The 18492-nt window shown below is 30.8% G+C and overlaps 1 protein-coding gene across 1 annotated transcript in view; it reads right to left on the reverse strand.

The window, feature by feature from the left end:
• The window catches only part of LOC129943259 (RNA-binding protein fusilli), an 84713-nt gene that overhangs the window by 32836 nt on the left and 33385 nt on the right, over positions 1-18492 (reverse strand). The window contains exon 3 of the mRNA XM_056052568.1: positions 3706-4032. Within this exon, the coding sequence (XP_055908543.1) occupies positions 3706-4032 (327 nt within the window). The remainder of the gene's footprint in view (positions 1-3705; positions 4033-18492) is intronic.

An 18492-nucleotide genomic window follows, 5' to 3' on the forward strand; every position in this document is an offset into this window, starting at 1 on the left:
TCTTAACACGTTTTGTTTTTATTTTCTAATTTTTTTTCGAAGTTGATTTAATAATAATTTATTACTATGGTCACAAAGGAAATGAGTATTTATCTAAATTAGGTTCAACTTTAACATCGATGAGAAACAAAATTGGTAACAAAAAGTTGACGCTATCTACAATATCTTTCATAACAACCCATGAAACATACTACAAAGTTGGTCATAAAATAAAATGAATGGGTTCTTGCAAAAAGGCTTTTTTAAAGGTTTAAGGAAATTCACTTTTTCCTAAACACCTATGGATATGTGACAACACTGAACTTTCATAATAAACACGCATTTTAAAGAAATTACCAAGAGGTACAGTTTTTAAACTCTTAATACAATTTCCGAATTGTAGGTGGAAATTTTAATATTACAAGAATTTTTGATTTTGGGGTTGAAGCTTCATAAACAACAGAAAATAAAAGCACTTGATTTTATTTTAAAGAAATTTTTGAAAGCTAAGAAACAATTTTTTGTTTTGGAGAAAGTATTTCTTTGGATTCTAAAAAAAGTTTAGAAAAACCATCTTTGGAATTAATTGACCATCATTGCCTATTACAAAATTACTTAAAGTAAAGAAATGTATATATTTTGATACGTTCCAACGATTCGTCTTGCAAATTATTGATTACAAAAGCCAATCGAACGGAGAACTAAATTCGTTCAATTAGAATGGAAGATCAGTTATGGAAAAAGCGAAATTCACAGAATAGTTACAATATCTCCTTTAAATTTGCACTAGATGATCATCGCTTGAATTAAATTATTCTAGAAGTATGACTTTAAATAACAGGTCTGTTTGGTTACTTTTGTATCAAGAAGTGTAAGATCTGTCAACTTTTTGAAAAGAGGGAAAAATTCTCTCGGAGAGATTACAACTTTGCCACAAAGTAAACACATGCTTTTGTTACACTTTGTGAATTAACGTCTGTGTGCCAGGGTCTTTTAGTTTATTTATAAAACCGAAATAACATTTGAAAGTTTTTTATCGTGGTGTCAGAAATTTTGGATTCGTCGATAGCCAGAAGTCAGAAACTGCAAATTTTCTAAATGATCGATAGTTCAGACCTGATGGATTCATTTGCAATAGACGAGGTATCAAGAACTATCTTGAGGGAGTCGTGCCTAACTTTTTGAAATGATCTGCGAGAACTTTTAAAATTAAAAACTTTTTCCATTTTTAATTTTTTAATTACTAGCTATCATTAATCCACAAAACAAACAATCAAATGAAAGTGACAATGGCAATTGCTGATTTTGACAGTAGTTAAACTCCCTTCATTGGCTGTGTTCAATCTTTTTGTTTACCAACAAATACCAAAAGCTGAAATCAATGTTAAAGTTTCTTGAAATTCAACCATGTGTTGAATCAGCTGTACTGTCAGATACCTATGTACATACCCCAGAAATTCTTGGATACCTTTGGATTCCTTTTTTGACATCTCAGCTGTTTTAAATCAGCTGGTATTTTACACGTAAAACACTAGCAAAAAGTTATCCGGATACCCTTTCTATTCAGAAATTCTTGCAGCATGTATTTTGAAGTTTTTCTCTTTGTTGTAATTTTTGGTCTGTCAAATGTTGAACAGTGTGTATGAAATACTCTCAGACCGAATAAAGTATTTAATTATATTTATTGTCTGCAACAGAATCAATTCTAGTAAAGCGAACGGACGACGTACGCTTATAAAAGTCAATTTAAGTACCACAATATGACTTTTGACGGAGCTAGTGTTTCTGCCCAAGGAGATTTCTTGGGCAAAACTTACCCACTGGTGAGCGATATCTTCTACCCAAAATAACCAAATTTATGTAGTGAGGAACAGCATTTGTGCAACAATTGTTAGACAATTGGCAGTTTTGCTCAAGGCTGGGAACAGACCTTTCTTTGAGTTAACAAACAGGAATTTGAGAAACGTTGTGCGACGTCGTACGACGCTGTATGCAGTACAAGTAACCAAACAGACCTAATCAAATTTGAGCTATCGACATCATAATTGCTATTGCCTGTTTAATAATTCCATCAATTTTTTTTTTAAATTTTTTGCAATGTCGGAAAACACTTTGGTGATGAGTCGTCCAAGGTTTGATGGTCAGCAAGTGGAATAAGCCAAGCAAATAATTCTTCCTTGGGAACAACTAATCCTAATCAAAAAACCTTACTTTTTACATGAAAAATAGTACGTTTACCAATGGGAAAAGGAAACCTTTCAAATGCACACTTGTGGTATTAATAGCAGCACAGTGACATCTATTATAATTAAAGTTAGGTTTCGTTTATCCAACATTTTTTACATCTACCATCTTCCAAAACTTGAAATCATGCGATTTCAAGTTTCGATTTTCAGAAGTGTTTTTCCATTTTTTTTGTTCGTAAATCCTTACTTTTTGACAATAATAAACACAGTCCAAAAATCTGTTTTAAAATCTGTTTATGCATGATGCGAAGGTTACAAAACAATCAAAATACAAACAGAGTTATTACTATTCCCTTAACAAAACTTTGAAACCTATTTACGCACAGGAGATTTTTGGGGACTTTTCCTATTTATTAAAAACGATGTCGTAAAATTTCTGTTTACCAATTTCCATCCATATGCGAAGTATTCCGAAGAAAAGTTTTTGGTTTTACTGAAAGTGTTATAACGACTCCATTCATAAAAGCAGGCGTCATTTTTCATCAAGTCAATAAAATTAGCATCATCTGTCACTGTCATATTTCAAAACTCCACACAAATATTAGAGGAGCTCCTATATATGAAACTCTTAAGTATAAGTTTGTAATTAGCTTAAAAATGTCAATGATAAACATCTTATAAGTTTAAAACAAATATTGAAATAACAATTAATATCTACAATTCTTCTAAATGCTTTTGTTGTACAGTTTAAAATTTACATCATTTGTATTTTACAACTTCTACATTTGTTGTTTTCATTTTTTTAAGGAAAATTGCATCAGTTTTCTAATAATATTCTAAGAAATTGTGATTTTGTGGATAATTGATTTCGCGCCTTTTTTTTCATACATACATTTGTAGAATTAAACTGCCAGACTAATCGTTTTATCATATCATCACATTATGTACTCACAACATCTTTAAGTTCTTACCTCGAAAACAAATATAATTAATAATAATTTGAATACAAAAAATAATAAAATAACGAATGATAACAATTAATCAAAGACCAACAACTTGTTGTTGAATTGCTTGCAAGTAGTCATATAGTATAAGGATAAGCTAACTTACCTAACCTACAAATTTGTCATTTTATCTTCTCTATCAAATAATAGAAATGGAAACCATTCATATCTTATCGACACTTAGCAAACTGCAAGTGGGCGATAAGTATTTTTAGCTTTTATTTCATTAGATATATGTACGGCGCACGGTACATTCAAACCAACTCAAATGCATATCTAATCGTTTACTAAACTCATGGTTAACAATTAAACAGCTTATATATACATACCTATTTTAATTGGTGTGAACTTTCTTTTGAAGTAGACTGTATTTACACACAATGTTCATCATTTTTAAAACTACCCAATCATTTGAGATTTTAAAAATAGAACTTTTTACATACTCTGAAGAAACCACATGTATTGTAGTTTAAAATATACGAGTGCTCCAAACCATAGGGTACAGATTTATTAAAAAATGAAGAAAAAAAACTAACCTCTTTTATCGCCTCACTAAGAGGCTTTCCAGCTGCTTGGGCAATAGCTATTGGCAGATCGGCACTTGTCGGTGGTCCATTAATATTTTGTGGAACATCCCCCAATAAGGGCGACGATGTCGGGACATTTTGTGTGATTGCATTCGTTGGAGTTGTAGGAGTAGCTACAGTTGTTGTTGTTGCTGCAGATGGTGTTGCTGTTGTTGTTGCTGTTATTGCTAATGTAGCAGCATTTGTGGTATTTGATGTATCTGAACTTGTCGACAATGATCTATCTTTCCCGAATTGTCCAATCGGCCGAACCAGAATTTGTTTCACTCCAACAATCTAAAAATAAAACACAAAACAAAAATTTAACATGACGTTATATACTCATACATTATGGAGATTTTAGATTTGTAGTTGTTTCTAAAGACGGATTGGTTTATATTTATCATCATCTGAATACTTTTCTTTTATAAAATATACAAAATGAAAATATTGTGATGATGATGAATTAAGATATAGAATAGTGGGTGGTATGCAGAATGTATTTGTATTATTTGCATTTTATCAAAAGGTTTGTATTTTCTCAATATCTCAGTCAATAAAAAGGTGAAACGAACAGTTATTTTGTGTGAAATATACAAATTTTATATTTTTTTAATTTTATATCAATAGTATAGTAGGATTATACACGAATAACAAAAACAATATCGTTGTTTGAATACTACCGATAAAAGTTAAAGTAGTTTTGATATTTATACGAGTCTCGATACTTATGGGATTTCGTTCTCAAATGTTGGTATGATTAATATTGCGTTTGTATCTCGATGGTTGTGTTCGTTGAGTAGTTATGCATTTGGAATCATGTGTTTTCCATTAGGAAATAAATCAATCTGATGCTGTTAATATTTAGTTTTGTTAATAAAAATGGACTAACTGGGCTTATTTTGCAAGAGAAAACAACAGAAAAGATAATTAAGTTTTGCTATGTTTCCACCAAAGGTGTATCTCAGTTTAGATCGTTTTAGTGTTTCCACCACACAAGAAGATTTAAAAATGATTAAGTTTGACAGCGTTTTCTTAAATGCAAATGGTGTTTAGATCTTTCTTATGAAGTCGAAGTGAGATAGTTTTATTCGCATTAAATAATGAAGAACTGATTAGTTTAGCACCATATAAGAATATGCTTGCATTTTTTTTTAATGTGATTAAAATAAAACTATATTTTTTGTACACAAACATGCAAATAAACAGACCATAATGCAGTATCTTTAAAACCAACTCCTCCACACAGATTTCTCTTCACAAATTTTGACTCGATTCCGGTTGGGGAATCAAGCTCATTTCTACTCGATTCAGGTATAAAAAGAATTGAAGCGAGCTACAAGCCCACATGTTAATTTAGTAGTCTACGAACAAACCCTCTTCTTGAATTTTGTATTTTATGACAAGGCTGCATCTGCTAAATGAACTATTTTTATAGAATCTCAATTTGCAGACGTATTTTTACCATTTCTTCTTGAAAATTGTCCATTTTATTTGCTTTAGTTACTTTTTTTTGCTGAAGTTAATTTAAACTTTTGATTTGCACAAAACTTTCTTCTGTTTGTGTGTGTTTTTTTTTCAAATTATTATTCTGACAGATCTTCTTTCAGTAGTACCAATTTTTTAATACAAAAATCTGGCTACTGCCGATGCGTTTTCTTGGGAATTTTCTACTATACTATTTACAGAATGCCAAAAAAACACGGGTAATATCTTTCTTCGTTCTCATAAAAGTTGGGTCGAAAACCATTTATTATCAGTTTTTTGTTCTTTTGTAGGTTTAAATTTTTTTTAAATTAAGTTTTCATTTCCTTTTTGGAAAACATTAACTAAAAGTGAGAAACATTTTTTCCATATAATAAAATAAGGTTCATTTAAATTTTTTTTTTCAAGAAATTTTTTTCGAAAATCAATTTTTATTAGTTTTGGCAGCATTTTTGAAAGATCTTATTTCTTATTAAAAAGTAGATTAGATTTGTAAAGGAAACCTTTTCTTACGTTAATAACAAAATATTGCATAGAATGAAATAATTTTGTAGTCAATACCTTCGTTTATTCTCGATTTCCACACTTTTTAGCAACTTTGTGTAGTGTTTTTTTTAGATTCTTATTTTTAAAAAATAAATGTTAAAAACGATGGCGTACATTTTTTAACATTTAAAAGCTACTCTAAATAATTTTTAATTTTGAAGTTGACTTTAAAAATTAGCTTTAGAATTATTGTTGCCTCTTTCATAACTTTGAATAATATAAACTATAGTTTAAAGGTAAAGCACTCGTCTAACTTCAAAAGCAGAAAAATGGTTATTTATGTTTTTCAAAGTACCTATACTTTATCCATTTGACTTTTGTCATTTCATAAAAAACAATTATAGAAAAATGTTTTTTAAAGATGAGAATATGATTTTGGAATTCAGCCGACCGCCCCAACAAATACAAAAACATGTCCATCATTTTATTCACTTCACAGCATTTTTGGGGCAAAAAGTCGATCTGGAAAGGTGAATTGGATAAACGTGAGTTGAAAAATTTAGAAAAGCCTAAAAAAATATAACTTTCGAAGGGGACTACCGGATTTAAACCGGGTCTCTTTCGATGTGTAATGGCTAGGTCGCGTTTAAAACCTTCATTATTTAGAATAGTTGTATAGTGTTTTAAATTAAGACAAATTTAAACAAGTGTTTTTAAATAAAGAACAACTTTAACTAGAGTCTACTTTATTGCTTAGACGAGAACTGTTTACAATTTTGCGTCAATATTTTGTATAAGATAAAATGTTTAAACGCAGTATCTTTCATTTTCAAATTTAAAATATTCGAGTTGAAAATCTATTTTTCCCAACTTCAAGTAGTGCTTTCTTTTAAGTTTTTTTTTTTATTTTTTGCGAGAAAACCAGTAGCAAATGACAAAAAAATTGTTCTTCGTATTCTGGAGCCAATACAATTTTTTTTCGTACAAATTTTAGTTTTTTTGTTTGATTAAGAAAAAAACATAGATTGAATTTTTTTCAAAGTTATACTAATTTAGTATGATGCTACATTATATAATATATGTACATTTTATTTAAATTTGTTAATGAGATATTTGGGATTGAAAAACTTTTCACTTTTGTTTTAAATTGCTGTGGTAAGAAAAAGACCCGCTCATTTTTTTGATCTTTCTTATTTTTTTGATCTTTTGGAAGTTATTTATTTGAAGTCGATATCTTTACTGGTTCTTGATATATAGACGACGAAAATTGGTATCCCCAACGTATCGACGTACGCACACACAGACATCTCTCTAAAAATCTTTTACTTTCTATTCACATTTTCAGTTCGACAAATTGTACTTTTTATAGAAAGTTAATACAATTCTATTGCTTAGGGAGGAAAAAGTCAGAGAATTTCTGATGACATAGAGTTTAATCTAATATTGTGGTTTACTGAACTTTCGGCATTAATTTTCTTAATAAAAGAATTAGTATTATTCGAAAGTATCCGAGTACTAGATAAACTAAAAATTTTAGGCAATTTTTGACCTACAAACTTTTGACGATAACTGTGTAAATCATATCAATTATTTTGTCTCAGTTTTCTATTTTATTTCAACCTTCCCTAACAGTAATTGGTTCTCTTTTTTTACTACAATTTTTTCAACAACTACAAATTTTTATTGATTCCGAAATATTAAGTAATTCTACTTTGAAAACCAGGGTCAAACGCAGCTAGTTTGGTATTTCTTTTTCAATTTCCATTAAGGAGTTTGTCTTTTTAATTTTTTAGAAAACGCTTCTATAAAGCTCCAAACAAGTTTTAGTAAGTTTACAAGTAAAACACAAGAAAAGCATGGTAAAAATTCGAAACAATCTCCAAGATTTTTCTTTCCAAAAACCTAAAATCTATAATTTTGTAATGATATAAAACTAAAAAATAGTGTTTAAGTTATAATTAAACTTTATCCCCGGAATGTAAAGGGTGGTTTTTTAGCTATTATCTTTTTGGCAACACTGGTTTAAACAGTTGACGCACGTTTTGTGTTTTGTTTCACTGTCAAACATCTTCACATTGGTCTATAATTTAATCATGAATCGTCTTGCAAACGAACAACGCTTGCAAATTATTTAATTTTATTATAAAAATGCGTGCTCTGTTAAGAAACTTCATCGCGCGCTTCTTTACAAACAAAATTGTGTTCAACAACGAAGCTCATGTTTGGCTTAATGGGTACGTGAATAAGCGGAATTGTCGATTTTGGAGTGAATATTAGCCAAAAGCATTGCCAGAGCTACCAATGCACCCAGAAAAAGTCACAGTTTGGTGCCGTTTATTGGCTGGTGGCATCGTACCGTACTTCTTCAATGATGATGCAAATAGTAACGTAACTGTGAATGATGAGCGCTACCGTGAGATGATATCCAAGTTTTTTTGCTGAAAATGGAAGAGCTTGTTTTGCATGACATATGGTTTCAACAAGAAGGATGCCACACAGCACGAGCAACAATGAACTTATTGAGAGGCGAGTTCGGTGCACATAACGGCCAAAATTGGACCAAACGGATGGACCATTTGAGGCTCAGTCAAGGTCAAGATTTGCATTAAATAATCTTTAAACATTTAATTACATGGACCGTACTATCGATTCAAATGAAGATTTCATTCATTTTTATGAATTGTATATATGTATTATTTTTTTTTTAATTTTCCTATAGCTATTAAAAAATCACACTTTATCGGGGAACCATATAGTTATTTCAGCTTTTTGTTCAAGGCGAACACCTACTTCATGGAATTAGAATATTCCGCACTCAAATTAAGTAGTTAATTTTTTTTCTGAAAACGTTAACTGAAATAACTTCAATTAAGGACCTTGCAACAAAAAGGGGGCAAGTCCAAACTTAACTTTTTTTTTCGAAAATAAACAGGAACATTTTTAAATAATATGGTGATAGGAAAGTTAATAGTATACATAAGTAATTAAATCCGTTTTTGAAATTCTAGATGTGCACCTGAAGATAACAAATATGGACTTTTAACCCTTTTGATGCAAGGTCTTCAATTTTTATTTTTATTATGGACGCATATAATTAGTGTTTTTGTACGCTTTGAATGAATGAGGCAAATGTCAAATAAATAAAATAATTATATAAACCGCCAAATAATACGCAACTATGAGCAACTGGCTGAGTTTTCTTTCGATCAAAACTTACATACGAGTTATATTGAACTGCATGTTTCTTTTTTAATTTACAAAATTTAAATATTGTATACTTAAACTTTTAAATATTGGTTAGTAAAAATAATAACAACCGATCAAAGCAATTGATCACACAAATCTAACAATGCTGATTTGTCCAATGTACTACTTTTTAATTAATAAATTTCTCTTTAACAAAGATAGACGTTAAATAAACAAATTATCAACTTTCCCAAAGAAAACATGCAGACAACATAAAAATCAGGACGAGCGACAGATGACGCGACGCGATCGACCGACAAAACGAGACATTAAATGTCATTTCCTTCAAATTTAATTTAGATCTTGTCCATTATTTTATGACTTTTTTTTTCATTAATCTCAAAGTCCTATATTCATAACAATCATAATATTAGCAGACATATCCATGCGAGAGGCATAATTAGCTCGTCGAGGGTAATTGGTACTTAATTACATCTATTATGGCCTGTCTATTGACAATTACCGATGTTAATTATTGTGTACTACTTCACTTGCAAAGTCGCCATCGTCTTTTTGTTCTCTTAATTTTTTGTTTTTGTAACTTCAAAAGTGATTCGTTTTGAATACACTAAAGTTTATAGGACATGCTGTATAAGAGGTGTTTAGAGCGGTATTTATCCGTAAGACTTGCGTCTATATCAAGTCTTTTAATTTGCATTAGATGCAGTACTCGTATCTCGGGATACGTATGCAATGACAATGAGTTTTTTTCACAAAAGCTGTCGCTTGAGATAACTGCAAACATCACATTCAATGATTTGTTTAAAGAGTAAAATTGTTACGACTTTGCGGCCAAAGGTCCAGTCTTGATGGCGTCCTCTATATCTACGTTTGTGCATGCGCGATAGACGCACTTAAAAAATATATAAATGCTCGCCGAAGCACTTATTTGCTTCTTTTTTTGTTTGTTCGTCATTATTGTCTTATTTTTAATTTATAATAGTTTATACAGGTCTTTTAAAATAATATTTAATAATAATTGTCGAAGTACTTAAATAATGTGGTATTTAAAAGCGATCTAGCTGGGGCTTACGAAAGAAGTTTTAATAGGCGTTTATTAAGTTTTTATCCGATACTATCATTTACCAAGAGCTCAGAATAAGCACGATATAATAATTATAATGTATATATATATGTAATATAATAATTATATATTTATATCGTCATCGATCAATGAAATGGAAATTTAAAACAAAATTTGTTTTTGTTTTTAAAGAATTAATGCTTGAAATAGGTATAGTTTTTTGAGAATAGTGTTAAAAATGTTTTAATTCTTAAGAATTTGGATATTGTGATATTGGAATTTTGCCAAGAAACGATTGCTTAAAAAGTTTCAATAAAACTTTGACAAATAGATCTTTGAGGCTGCGTTAGCACTGCATTTGTATCTCCTTGAATAAAGAGATACAGAAAAGTAAGGCAGACATTACATTTTTATTTAAGTTATCAAATGTCAAACTTATTCTATTACTGAGATTTTAAAAACACTGATTAATTTCCATGCATTCCCTAAAAACTTGAAAATGATATTTGTTGCTAAAGCTAAATAATTATTAAATTAAAGAGGTTGAAAAAGTATGAGAACAAAAATTGTGGTTTCTTTTCTGAACATATTGATTTTATTGACAAGGTGAACAACGTGGATTCAGTCCTTTTTTTTCCGAAAATACCACGCTTCTTTATTCAAAATATTAACCATCGTACGGCCACGTACGAATGCCGCGATGATATTTGGAGGAGATTAACGAATCAATCCCGTTTTCGACTTCTTGATAAGGTCGGAAGTGTTGATCAACCAACTAATAGTGACAAGCTATAATCAGATAGAGCAAAGTACGTTTTAACCATTTTTTGCAACTTAGAGTCAAGCCTTGTTGTGCTGCAAAATCACTTTATCGCGCCTCTTGTTGTAAATCAGGCTTTTGTCTTTCAATTCTAGGCATACACTTGAGTTTGACAGGAGTCTTTCTTTCAGTGACGTCTCAAATTCAGCATCTTCGTCAAACTTCGTCACTTCTGCGACTCTATACTTATCTTCCACGTTAAAGTTACCATGCTTTAAACTTTGAAACCACTCACGCCAGACTATTGACAGCATTCGATGAGACTCAGCCGCATTTTTCTTCATATTGAAGCAAAAAAGTAGAACCCCCCAAAAATGAAAAGAATTCGTCTCGTTAACTTACATTTTGTAGCGATACAACTGAACGATGTACACATAATTAAATTAATGCTATGTTGACGAAAGTCGAACTAACTCCCTTGCATCTGCGATCTTTTTATTTCGACCGCTACTTCCTGTTTTTTTCTACCCATTAAAAAAAAGTGGTACACCTTGTGAGTAGAAATCTGTGCTGGTTCTTGAGATTTGGAGAACGGATTTAAGTACACAGATATCCCACTAAAATCGATGTATGTCAAAATTTTCAATTAAAAAATTAGATCTATTATTAAGTTAGGCGACAGCTCCATGGCCTTGCGACTTACAACTTTCAATTATTATTGTGTGCAAGTAATGTCAGGGATGGAGAGGACCCACAATTTGAACGCCAAATCCAAACGGCTAATTTGAAAAAGCACTTTTCATGACAAAAATTACTCTTGGATGATTTGTCAATTCCCTGCAAGAAACTGTACCCGGAAAAAATAAAATTAGGTGGCAAACGCAGGGGTTGAACCCAAGAACTTTGGCATGACAGACCTTCGCACTAACCGTTACGTCACGGGTCCTAAAAATTACTCTTAATAAGTCTTTAATTTTGTACTGGAGTGTTTGTACTATATAAGAATCATTTGAAATGTTTCTGTTTTACAAAACAAATACGCTATTAGATATCGGACTGGGATGACAGTTCGCTTCGGACTTAATCTTAAAAGTCTTGAAAAGTTATGCACAATCATTGTCATATGTAAACTAAAATGCTTTATTTTGTAAGGCTCACTATTATTATTTCAATTTTGAAGGTTTCATTTTTTGACATGTAAGTACAACGCCATTGAAATAAAATTGTTTAAATTCACTAAAAAAAAATTTCGCAACAATCGCAATTTTTTAGAAAAGTTTGTAGGCAGTGTTATTTCTTCAAGATGTTATCAAAATCCCCCACCGTTATCTTGTAATTTAAAGTTTTAAGACTTAGTAAATTCCATGAAAAGAACATTTCACTACAACAGTAGTCATGACAGCCATTGGCAGTGGCGTACCTTCCTCTTTTTTTTAATTGAATGAATAACCATCGATTTCTCTTAAGAACTAATAGGTTATTTTAAATATAAAACCTTTGATTGGAGAACCCATATGTTTATAACTAGAAGTTTGTTTATGCCAAAAAAACATAAAACTATTTTCTATGTGAAAGAAATCAATGAGATTATAAATTTTCTATAATTTCTGTGTGAAGTGAATTAATTCATTTAACACTTTTTTTTTAATTAAATTTGATTCTCTATTCTCGAGATGGCATAAAATTAAATTTACATATGAATGACTTTCCTTCTTTATCTATTTTCAAATCATTATATCGTACACCTCGAATACGCATAATAATGCGTTTTCCAGTTTAAAGAACACGAAAACGCTAAAAATGCCTTCTTTTTGAATCAATTATCCTCAAATTTAAACGAAAATTGACTTTCAAAATTGGATCATTTAAAAAACTTACCTATAGGTCTAAAAAAATGAAAACATTACGTCTAAGCTATTTTTGTTTAAGGTGACAACAAAAACACAAATGTAAAGTTTCCGGCAATGGCAAACTGACGAAAAGAAAAAGAAACTGAAAATTCAAACTCTAATTTGCTATTCAAATTATATTAAAACCCAGAGTTATATGTAGATATTGTGAATAATGAGTATTAGGTACGTACTACAACACTGTACAGGTTATAACCTCAAATTCTGACCCTATATATAGACTCTAATAAATGACAGTTTGGGTTTTTGAACAAACAAAACACCATTGCTCGTATTTTGTGTTGAATTAACCATAAACTAATAAATTAATATTAAATTATTGCGTGGATGAGAACGAAAGGTATTGGCTTAGCTAGCTATAAAATTTAATGTTAAGGGTTTATTCAAAAATATGCATTAAATTTAAGTTCAAATACAATTTTTAACCTTTAGAAATGTTTTTTTTTTTTAAACTATCCTCGATTGACGGTCATATTTTCGTGTAAAGAAATTGTTATCAGAAAGCTTAATATTAAATATTTAACTATTCAACTTGATTTTGCGATTAAAATAGTGATCGTTATCTCTAAAAGCTTTAAATTTTAGAACCTTTAAGAAAGCCAACTTGTTGATTAGGGTAAAAGTTTGGAGGTGTTAGATCACACGATCTAAACAGGATCACGATCACTGCTCAATATTGCACTATCATATCAAATCAATGTTTTGAGCACACTTTTGATTTAACATTACCAAACTTCATAAGCCGATCAATGTAAAAATTAGCATAACGTTTATCAATTCATTAAAGGAAGAACGGTTGACTTAAGGAAATATTTTCAATGTAGATTTATTTATTCCTAAAGATCCGCTAAAGTTCCTCCCTAACTATCAAGTCAATTCCACATATGTATGTTAAATATTTTCATTAATTTTTCAATTAAATGTTTAGTTTTTTTTAACAAAATGATTAAAAGTGTGGAAAAGAATCAACGAAAATTAATAATTTGTGGTTCCATTTAGATTAGATGACGTATGGGTTTTTGAGTTCGTTGTTTTCTCCAAAGCGAAAAAAAAAACAATTTCTTGTTCGTAAATAAATAATTCTCTTTGACAATTGAACATTTTAAACTCAGTTCCCTAACCGATATAAGTTTAGAAAAGATGTAATGACGATAAATTTTTACAAATTGCAACATTATTAACGTTTAGTAACGGCAATAGTTCAAGATTGTTAACAATAGTCAAACATTATTGGAAAATTTTACATCGTAACCATACTAAGTATTCGTCCTTTAAAATACGGACACCTGACTCAATTAACTATATTTTAAATTCACCATCGTTTTGGCCTAAAGAAGTAATAGTTCATGAATTTATGAATACGTCGAACAACCCTTTTCGTCAGTATAAAGGTATAAATCTACTACCAAAATGTAAATGGACTTCGGATAAAGGCCAACATGGTTTACAAAAGTATTAACAATCTTCCTTACGATATCATAATATTCACGGAAACATGGCTCAAAACTCTTTTTGACTCCTTTTTGCAAGTCTTTAGACGTGATCGTAATAACTGAGACGGTTCAAACGACGTTGGTGGCGGAATTGTTGTCACTATCAACAATACTTTCACTGGTTACCTCATTGACGACTTTCGATCAACAGACATTGAAATAAAATTAAAATGACAACAGGACATTTATTTATTGTATCAGCATATATACCTCCAAGCTCCAAGAACGAGGTTAATGAAAAACTAAACAACTATATAGAAAGTATTTATATCCTTTTGGAGCCTGAAGACGAAGTACTAGTTGTTGGTGATTTTAATTTACCCAATCTCAATTAGATACAAATTGACGACGATAACTTTTAAGTTTCAATAAACGCGTCATCTTAAAATAAGTTTTTATTAGCAGATGATATGTCTTCATATGGCTTTGGTCAACTCAACGGTGTGAAGAACCGTTTTGGAAAAACACTCGATCTGGTATTTTTCTCCGAAACCATATGCTCTGAAGCAGCTGTGATTTCTTCTGCTGTCAAAATTGTGGACAAAGATCGCTATCATCCTCCATTAGACATAGCACTTGATTTAAACATGGCTTAACGTTCACCTCATATGCTATCTAATAACAACAAACTAGAATTCAACTTTAGTAGGTGTAATCTTGAATACCTTACCACTTATTTTGTAACGTAAATGTTAACGATATGTGTAATATTTTTTATTTAATTTTTGTTGACTGTTTCTACATATCGATTCCATTTAAAAAGACTGGAAATAACTTGAGTGTTCCACCATAGTTGTATTCTCACGTTAAAAACTTAAAAAAAAAAGGAACAAAGCTTGGATAAAGTATAATGAAACAGGAACTGATGATTATTATAGGACGTTTATTATAATAAAACAGCTTTTCAATGACTACTTTAACATTCTATATGATGACTACATTCGGAAAATTGAATTAAACCTTAAAAATAATCCTGATAGTTTTTGAAAATTCGTTAATCGTAGGAAGAAAACATTTGGGTACCCTAAATTAATGACTGATTCGACATCAAATAGTAGTGAGCCGAAAAAAATTGCGAACATGCTTGCAAACTACTTTAAAGATGCTGTTGTAGATTATAATAATATTAGTTTTCCTAACACATCTACCATTGTTATAAATTTTTCCCCACTCAGATTCTATCAATTTCGTTATAAGTGAAAAAAACTGTCCTTAATAGTATCTTACAACTTGACGAATGTTTTAGTCCTGGTCCCGACGCGGTGTCCATCATCCATGTAGCACACCCGTTTTGTGTTCTTTTCAACACGTCTTTAAGTAACTCGTTGTTTCTTTTTATCTGGAAGAGCTCCTTCATAATACCAGTACACCAAAAAGGTCCTTAAAACGATATAAAATAAACTACCGACCTATTGCTAAACTATCTGTGATACCTAAACTGTTCGAGTCAATCGTATGTAGCGTCTTTTCTTTTCACTGTATTTCAATTATCTGTAATAACCAGCATGGTTTTGTTAAGAAGCGTTCGACTGTTACTAGTCTGTTTCACTTTACGTCCTTTTGTTTAGATGTTTTTGAAAAACGTGCACAAGGCCTTTGACAAATTGTGTCATAGAACTATCACAGCAAGGTCTTAACGACTATTTCATAAACTTGATCTCCTCATATTTGCAAGATAGACGTTATAGTGTCAATTTTCATAATGACTGTTCAAGTTGATTTGTTGTGAATTCTGGTGTGCCCCAGGGTAGTCACTTTGGTCCTATTCTATTTGTTTTATTTTATGACTTGGTTTCGATCATACAAAATTCGTCTGTCCTAATATATGCTGATGACATTAAAATTAAAAACAAAAATTAACTCTACATCTGACAGTCTTCTCTTGCAAGAAGACTTAATATTATTCAGGGAATGGTGCAGTTATAATCGTCTTGCTTTAAATGTTGACAAATGTAGAACCATGAGTTTTACACGCAAAAAAGTTCCAATCGTTTTCAGTTACATGTTGATAAGTCGTTTTCGTTAAAAATACGCACGCAGTCAGAAAAGAAATTTGAAGAAAGTGATAAATTGAAGATATTTATCTAAGCAATAAAATGAATTCTCTTGGGTCATGAAATGAGCTTATAAATTTATAAAAATTGCGTAAATAAAAAAATAGTTCTGAAAGAAAATTTCATCTACCGATATTGCGGTACCGTTGACATTTTCTAAGTTAAAACCCTTTTTCATTATCTATGATCATTTAATAGACAAACAATTTTATCAACAAATACTTTACAATTTCTTCAATATGGATATCTGTAGAAGCACAGCAGAAACAATTCCATAATTCTCTGACCTCTGAAGAACGAATCCGCCTTTATAAAAAAAGACACCCATTATGTACGAGTACATTATGGCTCACAAAAATTCATGTTAATAAAATAATTTATTTTATCACAGAGTTTATTAGACCATCAGACGACTTAACTACAAGGTATTGATTAGGACAACAGTTATAAATAGGTTTTTGAATTTTATTACCAAAATGTAATAAAATAGAGTTTCAACTTTTATTACAGTGAATTCATATTTTCTGAGAGCTTCTTTAATGAATACATCGTAGTTTAAATCATTTTAACATCTAAAGGGCCAGTTATATCTATCATTGGTTGTCAAAATGAAGCTGATTAGTTGTAGACTTTTCTACTAAAAAAATCATTATTCAAGCCAGAACTTTTATTTTTTAGTTTTTCAATGATGAAATTGTTTTCAAAGAATGAATACTTGACACTTGTTTATAATTTTACCTTTAAACATTGAGTAAATAATCACTTCTTCTTTGTGATTTATTTTTATAATAAAAATAAATATACATATGATCTTTTCTATTTCTGATTATTATCAAAGAATAAACATAGTTTTTTATTTCTTCCCGAATTTTCTCGGTTTATTGTTTTTAAACTAGTTTTTCAACAAGTTATGGCCCCAGGTCCCGCAAGATTTTGTTTTGTATTTAAATTTTAATTTTAATTCGAAATAAAACTGATCATGGCTTCAAATGCTGTGCCCGTAGAAAAGCTGAAGGGACGAGAAAATTTTGATGTTTGGAAGATTGCGGCCAAATCATATTTGGTAATCAGAGGATTATGGGATTGCTTTGAGAATGAATTGGACGCTGCAGCTACGCCTGCCCAAATAGCAACTGATATGAAAGCCGAAGTCTGAGCTTATTTTGTTGCTTGAAACCCAAAACTGTTCGTTCAAAGTAAATGCTTTATCAGCTAAAAGTGCATGGGATATCCTTACAAATGCGTTTGAAGATACTGGTCTTAGTAGGAAGGTGGATTTGCTGAAACAACTCATTGAATTGAAGCTGAATGAGTGTGATTCCATAAAAGACTACGTGAAAAAGATGGTTATGTCGTCATTGTGGAGAAATTAGTCATTTCACACTACAGTGTCCAAATAAAAAAAGAGTGAGAGATAAATCGAATGAACTTGTATGTTTTTATCTTATTTAGCCAAGAATGAAGTCTCAGAACGAGCAAGGTTGTAGATTCTGGAGCATTAGCACATATGACGATTTGCAAGTCATTAATGAAGAATCTTAGGTCACCAACCAACAAAAAAATGATTGTTTTTATTTCTTCCCGAATTTTCTGGGTTTATTGTTTTTAAACTCGTTTTTTTTTAACATTTCACATTTCCAAACACAATCGGTCCACTGAAAGCATTCCCTTTTCATTGCAATCTCGCCCGGCAGTTGTGATTCCAATCACGAAATTTGTGTTGAATGACAGAAATTATCAATGAAACTTATAACCAAACAGTCAAAAAAATCCAATGATTGGTTTCTTTGGCGACCTTGCCAGTAGAAGATACGCTGTATCATATTGATTAAAGTTGCAAAGCATTTAATTGTTATTGAAGAAATAATAAAAAAGTTTTTGTTTTGTTTTGATTTCAGTCTGATCCAGCATTGGTATTTTCTTCACATGATTTAAATTTAGGATATCCCAATGTACAGAAAATTTCTTCCAAAATCACTACGATCTAGAGTATTGGAACTGGGTCAAGAAGGCCATGCAGGAGAGACAGCAATGAAGCGGAGACTGCGGTTGAAGACGGGTTGACATTAATGGACAGGAAAGTGGAATCATTTTTAAAACTTTTCGCGTTTGCCTTTTAGTTTCAATACCCACTCCTCCTGTGCCAAAGCAGCGACATGCTTTTCCGGATGGACCCTGGCAATGTGTAGCAATGGATTTATTGGGTCCATTACCAAATTACGATTTTGCTTTTGTTATCATTGATTATTATTATTCAAGCACCAGGAGAATAAATTTATAAAAGAAAATACATATTCAG

The sequence above is a fragment of the Eupeodes corollae genome, chromosome 1 (assembly GCF_945859685.1).
Source record: "Eupeodes corollae chromosome 1, idEupCoro1.1, whole genome shotgun sequence".
In the NCBI taxonomy this organism is placed as follows: Eukaryota; Metazoa; Arthropoda; class Insecta; order Diptera; family Syrphidae; genus Eupeodes; species Eupeodes corollae.